General features: G+C 41.2%; 1 protein-coding gene across 2 annotated transcripts in view; it reads right to left on the reverse strand.

The window, feature by feature from the left end:
• GABRB3 (gamma-aminobutyric acid type A receptor subunit beta3) overlaps positions 1 to 12,191 on the reverse strand; it is a 191,840-nt gene extending 179,649 nt beyond the window's left edge. The window contains exons 1-3 of one of the 2 annotated variants that reach the window (XM_045560865.1): positions 12,048 to 12,191; positions 11,078 to 11,169; positions 10,792 to 10,859 (exon numbers count right to left, since the gene is read on the reverse strand). In XM_045560865.1, coding sequence (XP_045416821.1) covers positions 10,792 to 10,859; positions 11,078 to 11,169; positions 12,048 to 12,127 — 240 coding nt within the window. In that variant the 5' untranslated portion in view covers positions 12,128 to 12,191. Of the gene's footprint in view, positions 1 to 10,791; positions 10,860 to 11,077; positions 11,170 to 11,298; positions 11,473 to 12,047 lie in introns of those variants that run through there. The other variant, XM_045560866.1, reaches the window with a different exon arrangement.
• Between the last annotated feature and the right edge of the window lie 4,148 nt (positions 12,192 to 16,339).

Raw genomic sequence — 16,339 nt, forward strand, 5'->3', positions numbered from 1 at the left:
GGATAACCAATTAAACCACATGCGGTACCAAATGACAAAAAGTAGCGTCCTGTGTAAGGCAAATAGAAAGTCCCCTTATGTTTCAGACTGCTCATGGACTGTAAGAAACATGAAAACCAGCACTGCAAGGCAACTAAGAGAACATTCATTTCATCACCTCATTTAAAAGACGACCAAATTGAGGGCCACTGAGTCTGAACTACTTGCCAAAGTTTGCAGGAACCCTTCCCTGGGATCTAAGCATTCTGTCAACTAACTTTGTCTACTGCAGAGGGCAATGTTGCAAGTTAATCCCCCTGTTGTCTCTAAAGGCAAGGTACCCTGGAGTATGGAGGAAATTACCTACATAATTAAAATCCCAAACAGTTTATGATGATAAACTAAAATCTCAAGCCTGGAAAGCCACTTTTCAATCATTAAAATAAAGATGCAATTTGAAACAATGCAGTATAATGCTAAATAAAACATGGCATAGGAGAAAAGAAAAGATAAACAAGCACTGTGTTTCCCAAACAAGAACCCTCCTTTGCAAGACCAGTTTTATCTGCTTCCAAATGTCAAAAAAAAAAAAAAGCAAACAAACAAAAAAACCATTACAATCAATTAACATTTTTGAATCTCTTTACATTTCTGGATCTGCTTTGATTTACTGGGCCATGATCACCAGCCTTTTACAATCCCTGAGACAAGCACAGGTCAGGTCCCCAGAGGGGCCTCCGCAATGGTGCTTGATCAATATTGCTCCCTTGCGACAGGACTGTCGTTTATGGAACAGTCCAGAAAATGCATCTGCCCTCTGAGCTACTGTCCCTGACTATTTATGAACATGTATACACTCTTCAAAGAATTATACAAAATTATAAGAGGAATATTACAGATGACTTTGTCCAGATGATACTTAACACTTTTATCACTGGAAACTTTCATACAAACAGAATCTTATTTTACGTATAAATATGACAGACATGCAAATGATATCATATATGCTACTATATAATTTCATTATATGTAATGTAAATTACATATCATAATATCTGTGTATGAAATATATTCGAAGATGAAAGTGCACTCTCCCTAGTGGGGTGTTGTGTCCGAGCACTGCCTGCTTTCCCCACTGTTACAGCCACAGGAGGAATCTCCAGGCTCCCAAGGCTACCAAGCTCAATAGCCTCCAGGAGCCAGATTTTATTCCCAAAATTAAGTTACTGCTTTTGGCCTAAGTGTCTTTTGCACCTCTCCTCTTCAGCACATATATCTCTGCCTCTTTATCACTTATTCTTAAATAGAAGAAAATAAGGAAGCTTAACACACACAAATCTCCCTTCAATGTGACTAAGACTGTTATTGTAAAATGAAATCTTTGTTTTTTTTTTTAAAATCAATCAATTGTAACAGGTGCTTAATCTTCATTTCCAGAAAATATCACTCATCTCCATATGAACTGGTAAATTCTTTGTCAAAATTTTGCCTTCCATGCTGTGGACATTGTCATGAAAGAGGCTTTATAAATGCACTAATCTTCTCAGCTATTACCATTCACAGGGACTAAACATATGGGAGAGGATTCTGATTCGGTTCTTTAGCACTGCATTTCCTAAACCATGTCCTACAGAAAGCTTTGTGAAGAAGTGTTAATACTGTCCCTCATCCCTTAACAAATATATTTGGAAAATGATGAATTCTTCACGCCCTCTCACAAAAATTTGCAAAATCATTAGCGTATTAAAGGACCTGTCAATTTCTACAGCAAAGACATCTACTGTATGTTTACCACAATTTCCAATATCATTTGAGCACAAACACTTTGACTATGGGGCACACATTAACATTCCATAGGATAGCATTCTTCTAAGCAACCACTGTTTTAGCCCACACTACAAGAAATGACATGCTCACAGGGATTTTGTTGTTCAGGACCAAAATAAACAAAAACTCAGAAATGAAAACTCATTCAATGACACAATCAAATATGCCCCCATAACAATGAGTTATCTGCAGATGTTTAATAGCATTAAAAAGGAATATAGCACAAACAATTCTGGTCTTCAAACAGGTATCCCCAACCTTTTTCTAGCATGTAGAAAGGCATTTTGCAGGTCCACCTCTAAGTGTGGACTCTATACCCTCACTGTAAACCAATGGTGAGAAATTATGCTTGGAAGGCACTTAGTGTGTGGACCCTTGCAGTAACTTCCACACCTCACAAGGGTTCTTGGTCCATAGTTTTGGAATCACTGGTCTAGACCATAGGGGTGGCACTGTTGCCCACAATTCAAATGTTTTCTCTGTGACAAGTTCGCAGGGATCCTCATGTTTAAAGCTATGGTTAATTTTATGGGCTAAACAAACACCCAAATAAGGGAATCTCTACAGTAAAACAGATCAAAGGTACAGCTTTACTACAAGGGTCCTGTGCTCCAAAAATTCACTTAACAAATACTTACCCAGCATATCCTACATGGCAGACACTGTGCTTGGTAACCATTCTAGTCTACTTTGGACCTGATATATGTACTTATCTCTCAGATGGATATTTAGAATCAGCATGATTGGCAAAAATTAAAATATTAAAATAAAATTACCTGAATTGTTTTTGCTTTTACAACCATTTTTGGTCTGCATAGACATAGACACACACACACCCCCATGGAATGGTGAGTGACCCAGAAAACTTGTGCCTTCTTTTCATTAAAGTTAACAATTGTAAAGTCTTATTAAAAAACTAAATTTTAAAAGAACATAGATGTGATGTTGAATTAATTGACAAATATTTATACATATGCATCAAATACAATCAGAGTTATATAGCTTTAAACCAGCAGATTTTGTTATCCTTAAAGTTAATACAAATAAAATAAAACAAATGTATTGCATGTCATGAATCATAGCATGTGGATTTGGCAAAGATTTTACATAAAAGACTCTTTTATTGTGGAACTGGGAAAAAATACAATGATGATGTAATCAATAGATATCAGATTGAATGGAGAAGCACAAATCAGAGCATTTAAAGAACTGTGGTATTCTCATACCTTAACTTTATTCTTATTCATCTGAGATGTTAGTACCATGCATGCTAAAGTTTTAGATAATTGTATTAAATGCTTCTGTGTGATGCTTAAGTTCCGTGGAAAAATGTAAAGAGAAATACATTAGTTAATGCTTTCACATGGCTTCTATTTCTTGATGTGAGCTCCTGACAACCAAGGAATAGGGGGAATCTGCATTTCCAGCCACAGAGAATAAGCAGCTAATTCTCTGTCTTGAATGAATGACACTGAGCACATCGCCAAGAGAGGAGGCCCCTTGTAGTCCTATTCTTCCAGATTTTGCAGCTAGAGAATTCTCTTAATGGCCGGTATAAATGGTGAGAAGTAACTTGTGCTAGAAAACTATCAAACAAAAAAACCCACCACAGCTCCACTGCGCTGCTGAATGGTGGATGAAAAGGGGAGACAGAGCCCAACGAATCCTTGTACAAAGAGAACAACCAAAATTTCCCCATTATGTAGAAAAGTTCAACCCACAACCCACATATACTTCATAAGTAGACACAAAACTCTGAGTATACAAAGGCATCAGTGATTGGCGTTTAAGAATATCCACACCAACCCCTATATAGGGTAAATTTTGAGGGACCACTGCAATCCTTCACTATTCTTTCTGCTATGAAAATAGCATAAAAGCTCCCCTGTGAAAGGGGTAACAGCTACAGCTGATGATATTATACTGGGTGCGACCACCAAAAAAAACTGATTGAATTAAGTCCCCTAAAGCTGCTAGACCGGGCCAAAGAGCTCTGCAACCCCCCACGCCTCCCCTCCCCCACAGGAAAGTTGTCTTCCATGAAACCAGTCCCTGTTGCCAAAAAGGTTGAGGACCACTGCCCTAAAGTAAAAACTATGTATATCACATTTAGTCTGTAAGATTCTTCTCAGTCATGAGCCCAAATTCTGAGTTATAAAAATATTTCATTGGAAATTTATGTATCAATTTATTCGTGCACTTATATATTTATTCATGCATTTATTCTTTATTCACATATTCTCTTTCAACAAATATATCTAGTAGGTGCCTATCCAGTGCTGGACCCTATGCAAGGACTGCTTATTGACACAACCCTGCCTCATGGAGCCTGTGGTCTAATGGGGAAAGAAATGGAGAAGAAAGGCTAAGCAAATAAACACACCCAAATAATATCTAACACTATCATAAGGGTTATAAGGAAAGAGTAAGAAAAAGTAGAAGCGGAGGACCTAATTTAGATAGCAATGAAGGCGGTGGAAGAAGATAAAATCCCGAGTCCCTAACAGAGCATTTTGTGCTGCTCTGTAGCACGGTGAGGTAGAAAGACCAAAAATACAGAACCAAGTCCCAGCTTCACCATGCGGTAAGAATGAGAAAGTCAATGCTATTCCTCAACCTATTTTCTCATCCAAAAAATGGAGATGAGGTTAACACCTCTATTACCTGCTTCACCAGGCTGATGATCAGGTTTGACGATCAAATATGACATAATACCTGAAGCATTTTATAAACTGCACAGTGGTGTAAAACTGTTAGTTATCAATTCCCTAAGTTACACCTCAACATGATTACAAAAGATTTCAGATGCGTGATAGGTTTTACTTATTTATTCCAAATGTTTGGTAGTCTTCACACAATGATTGGTATGTGAGAAAGAAGGTTCTGTTACCTGCGAGAAGTAGAGCTAGCACACATGTCAAAGTGTGGAAAATAGGGTAATCAACCCATATTGCTTTCCTTGTGAAAATCTGGGAGTCTACAGTCCCAGACTTGATCCTTTTTTCCCAAGAAAGACCACTCAAGGACTCTACGCTTGCCACTGACACCTCTGCATTTCTTTAGTTCCTGCATTATTTAATTAAAATAACAATGTCCTCTTTATTAACATATATGCCATTCTTCATCTAAATAGGCACCAAATCCACAAGGCACCTTCATTTGGCAAGAAGCCCAAGAAGCAACAGCTATTTTTTTTTTTTTTGACTCATTTTAGTTACTATCATCTAAGGAAATATAAGCAGTATCTTTTTCCTTTGGAAAAACCAAACATTAGAGTTGAAGATAAAAGTCAGTCATAATTTACCAACTCAAACTGAATTACCTACCAGACGTAACTGTTCTTTAATTACACGTAAATAAGCAGATTTGCACCATCAATTCAAACTAAATGCAACACACAAGATCCCTGAGCCCAGCACAGGCTCAAGCAAGAGGCTGTTCACAACAGGATGATGCGTGTAAGATCCATTTTTTAAAAGATGTAACAACATGAGCTTTACAACCTCCCTCAGGGGAAAGGGAAAAAGCATTTTCTTGTGCTCTCTATACCATTCATTCTAATATTAAACACAAACTCTCTTCATGAAGAGTATATTATGTAAGGTATTATTGTCATCCATCTCTGAAGTTCATTACATGCTTTCTTATCAGTGCCCCAGCATTGACGTATGATCATAACTTATGCATGAAACACACTGCCAGTGAAAAGTAATGCACTCAATAAACAGCCTTACCTCCCAAATGCAAGCAACCTGGAACCAAACACCAACACACTCCCTGGACCTTACCCCTGGAGTGCCTTCCCTGTAAGTAGTTTTCCAACCCCAACTGGGTCAGAGAAACATTCTTCCTTTCTGCTGAGTCATCCCCCAGCTTGCTTTGTAATAAGAGCATTAGCACATTTCCTAGCTTTAAACTGCTAATAACAATTCATATGCAAACTCTAAATATGGCCCATGCCTCTTTGGAAAAAAATCAGTAAAGGACAGCTTTCTGGACAGCTGTGGTTGTGCGGGTGCCTTTACTGTGATTTTCTCTGCAGAGTTAAGCCCTTTTGATATCACTTTGGCATGAATGGCATGCCGTGGGCTTCTAGGAGCCTGTGACTGAATTACTGAGGATTAAGTGACTTGCCTAAGGCTAGATGTTCCCACAGACGTGGAAGTAGAACTCACAGCTCCCATTCTTTTAAGGCTCTTTCCAAGTGCTCTACCTGAATCCCTGGGATTCAGTGCCTCCTGCCTGAGACCCTAGCCAGCATTCAGCATTCACTAATGCCAAAGCAATCTCTAGACTCCGAAATGGGGGAAGGTGGGGATGATTAACAAATGTGTGGTCAAAAAAATGCCTAAAAGCTGAATCCTAGCTCTCTCTAGCCAACCACTCTCTCCTCTCTCCCCCACTTCTGAAAAGGAGAAAGAAAGACACAAAATGATATTGCAAATGTGTGTGTGTCTGAGCATGAGTTTGCACATGAGTAAGATTGTATCCATTTAACAGTGATGCAGCTCCAAAGCTACTTCTTGAAATGTGCTGAAACTACTAAATGTTCTTATGCACCATACTTCACACCTAGACCAAATAAAAGTGGATTTTATGAGAAGAAAATGCAACATGTGAGAAATGAATACAATAGAACTAGCATAATGGATAAATACATCCTATAATATAATAAATAACTAAGGAAATGCATTATATGTTACTCAAAAGGAACTATAATTTCTTAAAAAGGAGAATAATATGTGATTTATATGCATGAAATCAGAAAAAAATTCTGTGGTAACAGTTTCATTAGGGTTGAGTTAATTTTAATGGACTAATTAAGTATAAAGTAATAACAAGGAACAAGTTAAATCATAGAAATTAGTATTAATATTACTAGAGTTTGAATCTAGTTTTATGTCCCTAATACTTTATAGTTAATTAAGTAAAAAGTAAGTAGTGTAATTTCTGCTCTAAATTAACAAACCAAAGAATGGCTCATTCTAATAAATTTCAAAAATAATAATTCATATCTTAAAATACTGCTTTTAAATTAAAATATTCTAATTGTTTTATTTTTTTAATATTTCCTTGTGTGTCCAATATTTTCAATAATTTTCTTCCACTTATTCATCTCTCCACCTATTCAATACATGTTTATTATATACTAGGACCACTGCTAAGCACCAAAATTACAACATGCACATGTAATAATTTTCAGGAGACAGTGTTCTTGCACATATACAATCTCACTTAAAGAAATGTATGGACTAAATCTGAATAATTACTTAACCACACATAATTTAGATTACCTAAAATTTTAAAACAAGAGAAGTTATATAAAACAAAGTAGTCTTTGACAACTGGCAGGTCGGCCATTTTAAACAGAGAAAATGAAGTATGTGAAAAGAAAAATAGAAAGACTTAGGAAAAACGGAAATGTAGAATATCTCCAGCATCCATGAAACAAGCTATGCCAAAACCCAATGCTAAATATTAAAACATTCAAATCCATTCTCCAATTGGTTTTTCAAAACACCAAAATGAGTGATGATATATACATGTATATGCATAATTCATCTATATATTTGTTTATTTCAGGTCAAAGACTTTTTTGGAGGCATCATCTACATGCACTACCAGTAGATAAAGATTGTGCTTTACAGTTGTTTAAAGAGAAAAGCAAAGCACTACTACTGTGTAGTACCTGCTATTGCTCTTTGCAATCACGCCCACAAAATTCATCAACGTGCATATACATAACTTTCTCCCTGTGAAATACAAGTTTTTCACCATCATTATTTCAAACATTGGTGCATTTTGTTTCACTAAATACATGTTTTCAAAAATATATCTATGAAAACTTAAGGAGAAAATTTCAACAAATGACCTTCATACCCATTTATCCCTAATTTTCTTGTAAATTTTGTTCTTCCACTTCACCATCCTTACTCCTCTGTCTAAATTTACATTTTGGCCTAAATATTTATTTTAAAGCACATCTCAAATCATGTCCTTCAACTGCTTTAAAACATTTACCACCTATAGCTCTTTATTTCCTGAAATTAGCATCTGAAATCCTTGGCATCATGCAGAAAGGCCCTGGGTGCACAGGGCTTTGTCCTGTTCTTCCAATTTTGTCTCTCAAATCTCCCCTCCACAGTCTCTGGTCCTGCTCATCCATCCATCCATTTCTTTGCTATTTTCTTTCCCAACCCAGAAATCCTCCTCTGCATGTGCCAGTCAGAATTCTATTCATCGCCCTCACTCAATTTAAATATAATTTCTTTCCTGAAGCTTTCAGAATAATATCCCCCTCTCCAGCTTCTCCCCTCTCTCCCTCCCTCTCTCTCTTCTGTGTGCCCCTTTCATTTGTTCCTCTAATGGGACTTACCACTTTCTATTTTCTGTTACCACCTTTTGACATACCTCCTCTAATAGTTATAATACACTTAAAGCGACACCGTCTCTTATTTAGTTTCATAACTTACAACAACTTACTAGTTTTTTGTGACTAGTAAGTTGATTAAGGAAGCTCATAAATAGAATTTATTGTTTTTATATAACATGATTGAGTGATGGCTATAATATTATGCTCACATATTCTCTGTTTATTCCCTATAAAACATGACCCCCAAAATGATACTTCATCATTGCTCTAGGTGAGTTTCCTTTAACAATAAGTGAAATATCATAGCTAATATCATGCACAAATATGTTAAGGAAAATCAGATTTTTCTAGAACATGATGTTGTTGACCAATCTGCTTGTGGAAGGTAGGTATTTTAAATGGCTGTCAGCCACACCTGTCCAATAGCTTTCAGTCTCCAATCCTATTAATGCTCAATTTTTACTTGCAATACATTTTGCTTCGAAAGCCAGAAAAATTACTATCATGAGAATGCAAAAAAAAAAGTGTATACAAGTATACCATGGCTACCCTATGCATGTTATTAGCTATGCAATATGCACTTAAAGATTGTTCAAGATAATGGCCTTTATCTTCAATTTGTCTTTCTATTACTGGGTTCAGAGAACATTTAGACACCTCAATTCACAGTTCATGAATTAGGCAAATATTGATGAAGTTTTTAAATGTGCCAACATTTGGCATGATGCCAAAACAACTGGATAACTAAGTTTAAAAAATAACTCAAACAAAATGTACAACACATTCTCCTCACTTCCTTATTTGTTTTAATATTATACATAGTTCTTAAAGGGCCACATCAAAACATTTTCTCTTCCATTTGATGTCCAATATAATGATTGTGGACACAATCCACTAAATATTCAATTAACTTCTGTACTAAATTGCCTTTTTTAGAAAATGTGAAGTTCTCAATTGAGAATATCAGAGATTACAGAGTATGGATCCTGAATATATTAACTTTTTTCCTTCAGAACATAAAACATAACTTTTGGATTGAATTATTTTTATAATATTACATAAAAAGTGAAATATACATGTTAATGTTTATTGTAAGGTAATTTACATAAAGTCACATTTCTTCTGTGTTTCTTTACTATTATTATATCTTGATGTACAAATGTCCTAAATGATATACTTTGAAAGAAAGGTACATATTTTTTAAAGTATACATTGAAATTTTAAAATCTACAGGTTAGAAGTGAAAAATCAATGAAAATATTTTGGTGTGGTCAAAGATTTCTTCCTACAAAACCCTCAGTAGTATTTATTTTAAAACATATCTCATTAAAGTCTATTTAAAATAATAGTTTTAGTTTACTTGTATATGTTCCTATTTCTGACTTATTGCAATGTTTCTCAAAATACTGTCCACAAAATACTTGCTTCAAAATAATTTTAAGAATTAGTTTTAAGTGCACCCCAAGACCCCAAAACTCCAGCCTAGCTTGGTCAGAATCCCTTGAAGTGAGGAACAAGGGAGTATGCGTTTAAAACAAGTTTGCCCACGTGATTCTGATGTACACCAGAGTTGTGAAACTGGGCCTATCTGAAACCAAGTCTCAGTATAATCTCAATGTTGTTTGTGCGTTCGAAAGAAAGTTGCCAAACGATTTCTTCCAAAGAATGTTTCCGAATGCCCACTCTTACAATTTCTAAAGTGCCCCTCAGCAGAAAATTCAACCTGTTTTCAACTCCCTTGGTATTTCAGCTCAATTAACAAATAAAAGGGGTCATTTTTCTCATTATTCCCGTCTCCTAAAGCCCTCGGTGCAAAAGCCGCTCCGCACCTCCGGATAGTGACCTCCGCTTTCGGCAGGTCAGAAAGTTAAATCCTGTCAGCATTCACATAAGCCCTAAGTGACACTCGGGTCACTAACCTTTGACTCTCCTGGCAGAGCGGCCCCTCTGAGACCCCACTGTAAGTGGCGCTGGCCCTCCCGCTCTCAGAGCCTGCGGGGCGCCGTCAGCACCTCGGACAGAGCCCGGCGGAGCCGGACCCCGCGGCCCAGGAGCCCGCCCCTGCAGACGCCGCTGGGACCAAGGAAGCTGACCTGACGCACCCCTGCCACACACAGACCGCAGCCCCTCGTTTTCCCCAGCTCACAGCATCCTTTTCCAAACGACAACAAAGGAACCTTAAGTACCTCTTACCTAGAATATTTGAGCCACCCCCACATCTCGCCTCTCTCCCTGGTTCCCAGCGCCTGTTGCTAAGGAGGCGAGACGGCGCTCAGAAAGCCTCGGAACCAGGAGGCAGGTGACAGACCGCTGGAGGAGCTGGGAGCGCGAGGTCGACTGTGAGAGCGGAGCTCTAGGCCAGCCCACGACCCCTTCCGCAGGAAGGGTGCGCCCTCCGCTCGGGTCCGTCGCCAACGACGCCCCCCGCGCACACCCCGCGGGTGGAGGAGCCGGGAGAGCAAGAGGACAGCGCCCCGGAGCGCGGCTCCCTCTGCGGGCCGGGGAAGCTCGGCCCCGGCCGAGGAGGCCTCCGGCCCTGTTCTGTGGACGCCTGCTATCCCAGACAGCGGGCCAGGGGCTCAGGGACAGCCCTAAGGAGGGCGAGCACTCACCATGTTGACTTCGGAAACCATGTCGATGCTGGCGATGTCGATGTTCATCCCCACGCAGACCGGGGGACCTACGGGAAGCGCACGACATGGTGATCAGCCAGGCTCCAGCATGGGGAGCGGGTGGCTCTGAGGACGAGGGGCTGTCCCGGGAGGGGGCGCAGGGGAAGTGCCCCCCACCCCCCACCCAGCCGCAGCTTAGCGGATACGGCCCCCGCCTCCCTCCTCCACCCAGGCCGCCAGCGCGGTGGGTCGCGCTTCCCGCAGCGGCCGCGCGCATCCCACTTACCCCCGAAGTCGGGTCTCAGGCGAATGTCGTAGCCTTTCAACAGCTTGTCCACCGTCTCCTTCACAAAGGACATGTTCCCGGGATCGTTCACGCTGGGGGAGGGGGACAGGGGGCACAGAGAGCAGGGTCAGGCGACTGCTAACCCGCCAGCGCCCGGCGCGCACACCGCGCGCCCTGCCCGCCGCCCGGCCCGCTTCCCGTCAACCCAGCCGCGACCCTACCTCTGGGCGCAGCACACCACCGCCACCAGCACCGGGGCCGAGAAGATGCCGAAAAGCCTTCCTCCCGCAAAGCCCCACATCCCTCCGCCGCGCCCCGGCACGGGGGAGGGGGCGCCCCGCCGCCGTCGCGACCCGCAGCCGGGGCTGCTCCTGCTGCTGCCGCCGCCGCCGCCGAGCTGGCCGGGAGCGGAGGAGGGCGGAGGGGGAGGGGGAGAGGAGGAGGAGAAGGAGCGGGCACGGGAGAGGAGGAGCAGCGGGCGCGGGAGCCGAGGGAGGGGGAGGAGGCAGGGCGAGCCGGAGGCGGAGTCGGCCGCGCTGCGCACCCGGCCCTCCCCCGCGCTCGCCGCGGCCCCGCGGCCCCGGCCCCAGGCGCTCCTTCCCGCCTCAGTGGCCACCGCGCGGGACTCGGAGCACGGGGACCGTGGGGTGCAGGGGCCGGCCGGGGCCGGACACTGCGAGCGGGAGCCGCGGCTGCGCGGCGCCGGTCAGGGCCGGGGTCGGCCACGAAGCCAACTCCCTGCAGCCGTGCGAGTGAGGGGACTGCTGGCCACCGCGGCGCAGGCAGAGTGGCGAGGAAAACGCTCCCCTCTGCCCCGCCGGACCTTCAGTCCGACCCCTCACCACGACCACCGCCCCGCTGCGGCGCGGCCCGAGAGCCAGTGGGTGCCGTGCAGCGCCTCCGCCCGCGGGACTGCGTGCTGCCGCGCCCCGCGGGAGGCTGCGGAGCCCCGGGGAAGCCCCCGTCTCACCTGCGGGGCTCAGAGCCTCGGGTCCCCAGGGTCCAGGAGAGCCAGATTGGCAGCAGGAGGACCAGAAGCCCGGAGCACATGGCGCCGTTCTCTGGCCTAACCTGGGTGGGATCCTCTCGCCCCCACAGTCACCGAGCATTCAAACGGCGACGTGGGGATCCCCGCCCCTACCCCCACCCCCGGGCTTTCCCGCCTGACCTATCTTCCAGCCCCTTGCATGGCGGCCTGATTATTTATTTATAAAATATGACCATTTTTAAAAATCTGTTCTTTAAACTGTACCTTTCACCCTCACTCCTGAACATTTCTGGTGAGCACTGAGTCCTTCCCGCTCACATAAATAAAATTATAATGAATGGTTAAGAGAGGCCTGAATATGCGCATTTTATTATCAGTAAACTGGAATCCCAATTAGACTTGGAGACTCAGGATTGTCATTCCAGGGATCCTAAAATAAAATAAAATAACGTTCTTGTCTGGTGCATCCCGGAGCTGTCCATAGTTCTTAATATAAAGCAAGGATCCCCGTTTTCCCTGTGACAGGCCTCCGTCCTTCGGCTCTCATAAGAAGACCCCAGGCGCATTGACCAAGAAACAGACGGGTGTACACCAGGTACATCCTGCCCTGTGTGCCACAACTATGTATCTAAGGAGTGCTGCTCACCTAAGGCCACAGGTTGTATATTTTTCTTTAGTGAATGATCCTCAGTAAAGTTTCTGTGTACCTGAGACTTCCAATATTCAGGAAGGTGGTTACACAATCCTACCTGTGGTCAACCAGCCAAACCTACAGATCGAGCCCTTGTGTCCTGTAGGCTGCTTCAGGTTATTCTGGGATTTAATGAATGGTTAATAATGGATAACTACTCCCCTGTATTGACTCGTTTTTCTCTAAAAAGCTTAAGCTTTTCTTTTCTATTGTCGAGACTTTATATAAGTAAATATCTAAATCTAGATCCTATTCTCAAGTTGGCATGTTTCTATGCATTAATTTTAAATATCATTGCCTTTTCTAAAAATCAGCAATTTTATTTTTGGAACAGAAAATGTGACCACAGTACCTGAAAGGTTCAGAGATAAATATAGCTCCCTAATTATTTTCTGGAAAAGTCTATTCACAACTATTTTGTATTGTGTCCTGTTAATGTGCAATGGAATTATCTGGAAACTTATATCTGTTTTATCTCTCCCTTTCTCTCTCTCTCTCTCTCTCTCTCTCTCTCTCTCTCTCACACACACACACACACACACAAACACACACACACATTTATGGTTCATTCTTTTTCTCCTATTTGCATGCACTTTGTTTGCAGAAATGCCCTACTGGAGGTCATGGCTATAAAAAGTAAACAATGAAAATAAAGCGTTTGAATAAAGCCAACAACATAGCAAGAATTATCCACCCCCCCCCAACCATTTTATATGTTCTAAGACATGCAAAACCAATATTACAAACATTATCCAATCACCATGTACCACCTCAGACCTTCTTGGCTTCAATCTGTCTTTTGGGCTCTTGGCTTTGTTTACCATCCCAGCTGCTACCTCAGCACCCAGTTCTGTGAGAGCTCTGACCAGCTATACAGAGGAACAAGCCCTGACCACTCACCTCATGTCCACATTACTTGTCTCTCACTTCCCACCCTTCAGCTTCTCAATGGATAACAAGGTCTGAAATGTCACAGGGTCTGCTTAGTATCCACATACGGACAATCTGAAATATTCAGCAAGTTAGAAATGTACAGAGTGGACTTTTGGCTAATGGATATTTATATCCAGTGCATAAAAGATTCTTCCTTCATTGCTTCCTAAGAAATGTCCTGAGATGCAGTAGTTGTTGGCTTCTCAAAGATGATCTTGTGAGATGGATCTACCAGTTGTACTTCATACTCAGCAGTGGACATTGGCCTTGCTGGTAACAAACCCTCCTGTCTGTCTGTTCCCTCTCTTTCCATGCCTCAATTCTTTTTGCCTTCACTCCTGTTTTCACTGGTATTGCATACCCTAATAAAGTAACATCACTTAAATTTTGCCTAAGGATATATTTTCTGGGGAATCCAGGCTAAGTCATGAACCAATTGACAAATCATTAAAAGTGTCACCCAAAATGCAGGCAATCAAAGAGAAAGACTGAAACATACACAGGCATAATCAAGATGCATGGAACTGAAAGGCCTTCACACACCACATACTCCTGCCCATCACAGTTGCCACCCAGCTCAACTCACACCTGCACCTGCGACAATGGCCAGGCATGAGGCTACTTAGCCCTCCCTCCTTTCTCAGCTCCCTCCCACTCAAACAGCCATCAGGTAGGGTGGATAAGCACTTAACACCAAGCACCCATATCCTTGAATTCTCTCAGCAGGATTTCTGAAACCATGACTATTTGCATACCTCGACCAGATAGTGATAAGTATTAGCCAAATGAGCAGGAAATTATTCATTCAGTTCTTACTTTCGTTTATCTTTGACTGAAAGAGAAAAAGCCTCCCTGAGTTCCACATGGGTAACTTTTCATGGCAGAAGAAAAAAGCGGTAGATGCCATTTTGTTCATAGTAAAGTCATTTTAAATGGGATAGAGAATATTTTCAGGCCCTTAAGGTAGCAAGAAGGAAGGGAAGGAGAGAACTGGGAGGCATCACATGATCACTTACCCTTGCCCATGTTTGTGCATTTTGTTTCATCCAAATGCTTTTCATCAAACTAGGTTTTGTTTAGTCATAATTACCCCTTACTTAGAATCAACTTATCTTTCTAAGCAGGACCAAAGTTTCTGACAATATATTTTAAAGCTTTTTGAAAAAAGATAACTCTATCAACTGGAAGTATAACATATGGAATAAAATGTTACATGGATAATTAGATGACTCCTGAGGAACGTACAAACTGGTGTACACTTTCATCATCCCCAAAGTTCCCTTGCGACCCTTTAACCCACATACCACTTACAGTTCCAGACAAGCACTGACCTACATTCTGTCATTATAGATTTTAATTTTTTGTCTGTTCTAGGCATTCAATATAAGTAGAATTATGCAATATATGTTATTTTATGTCTGGCTTCTTTCATTCAGAATGTTTCTGAGATCTATTCATATTGTTGCAGATCCACACTTTGTTCCTTTTTGTTGCTTAGCAGTAGTCCACTGTATGGCTATTCTTAGGTAGAGTACCAAAATTCTGAGCCATGAAAGAGAGAAACAAATAAATTGAACTTCATCTAAATTAAATTCTTCTCTTTTTTTGAAAGACACTATAAAAGAAATGAAACAGCGAGGCCATGGACTGGGAGAAAATACTTACATAACATACATCTGACAAACTTGTTCATCCATTCATGAGTGGATAGACCTTTCTAGTTTTAGCGATCACAAATAACGAGTCATATACAGGTCCTTGCATGGACACATGGTTTCGTTTCTCTTGGGTAAATACCTATGAGTAGAATGGCTGAATCATATGGTGAGTGTATGTTTATCCTTATAAGGAACTGCCAAATTATTCCAAAGTACTTGGCGGATTTTCCATCTCACCAGCAATGCACAAGAATTACAGCTGCTTCCACATCATCTCTGTCCATCCTCGTGGGTGTACGGTGGTATTTCATTGTGGTTTTAATTTGCACTTACTTGGTGACATATATAAGTATATAAGTAAGCATATTTCATTTGCATATTGGCCACTTATGTCTTCTTTTTTGAAGATATAAGATTTTTGCTCATTTTAAATTGTATTCTCGGTTTTTACAATTGAGATGTAAGTATTCTTTATATATTCTGGATATAAGTCCTTTGTCAGATATATGTAATGTATATATGAGTATTTTCTCCCAGTTTATGGCCTTGTTGTTTCATCTCTTTAATAGTATCTTTCAAAATAAAGAAAAATTTTATTCAATTTATCTGTTTCTTTCTTTTAGGTCCCAGAATTTTGTTATTCTACCTAAGAAATCTTTGCCTAATCAAAAGTTTAGGTTTCCTTTATGTTATCTTTCAAAAGTTAGCATTAATACACTTGTTAATTTTGTGGATGATGTAAAGGTCAAGGTTCTTTTCTTTCATGTTGTTGTCCACTTGTTTCAGCATAATTTGTTGACAACATTAGTCTTCCCCCCATTGAGTTACCCTTATATTTTTGTTGAAAATCAATTGATATTATAGGTGCATATTTCTTCTTACTCTATTTTATTTACTGTGTTTCATTGATCTATCTATATATCTATATCTATCTTCTTATACCAATCCACACTTATTTGATTAATGTAGCTATAAAAATGATATCAGATAGC

The sequence above is a fragment of the Lemur catta genome, chromosome 9 (genome assembly GCF_020740605.2).
Source record: "Lemur catta isolate mLemCat1 chromosome 9, mLemCat1.pri, whole genome shotgun sequence".
NCBI lineage: Eukaryota > Metazoa > Chordata > Mammalia > Primates > Lemuridae > Lemur > Lemur catta.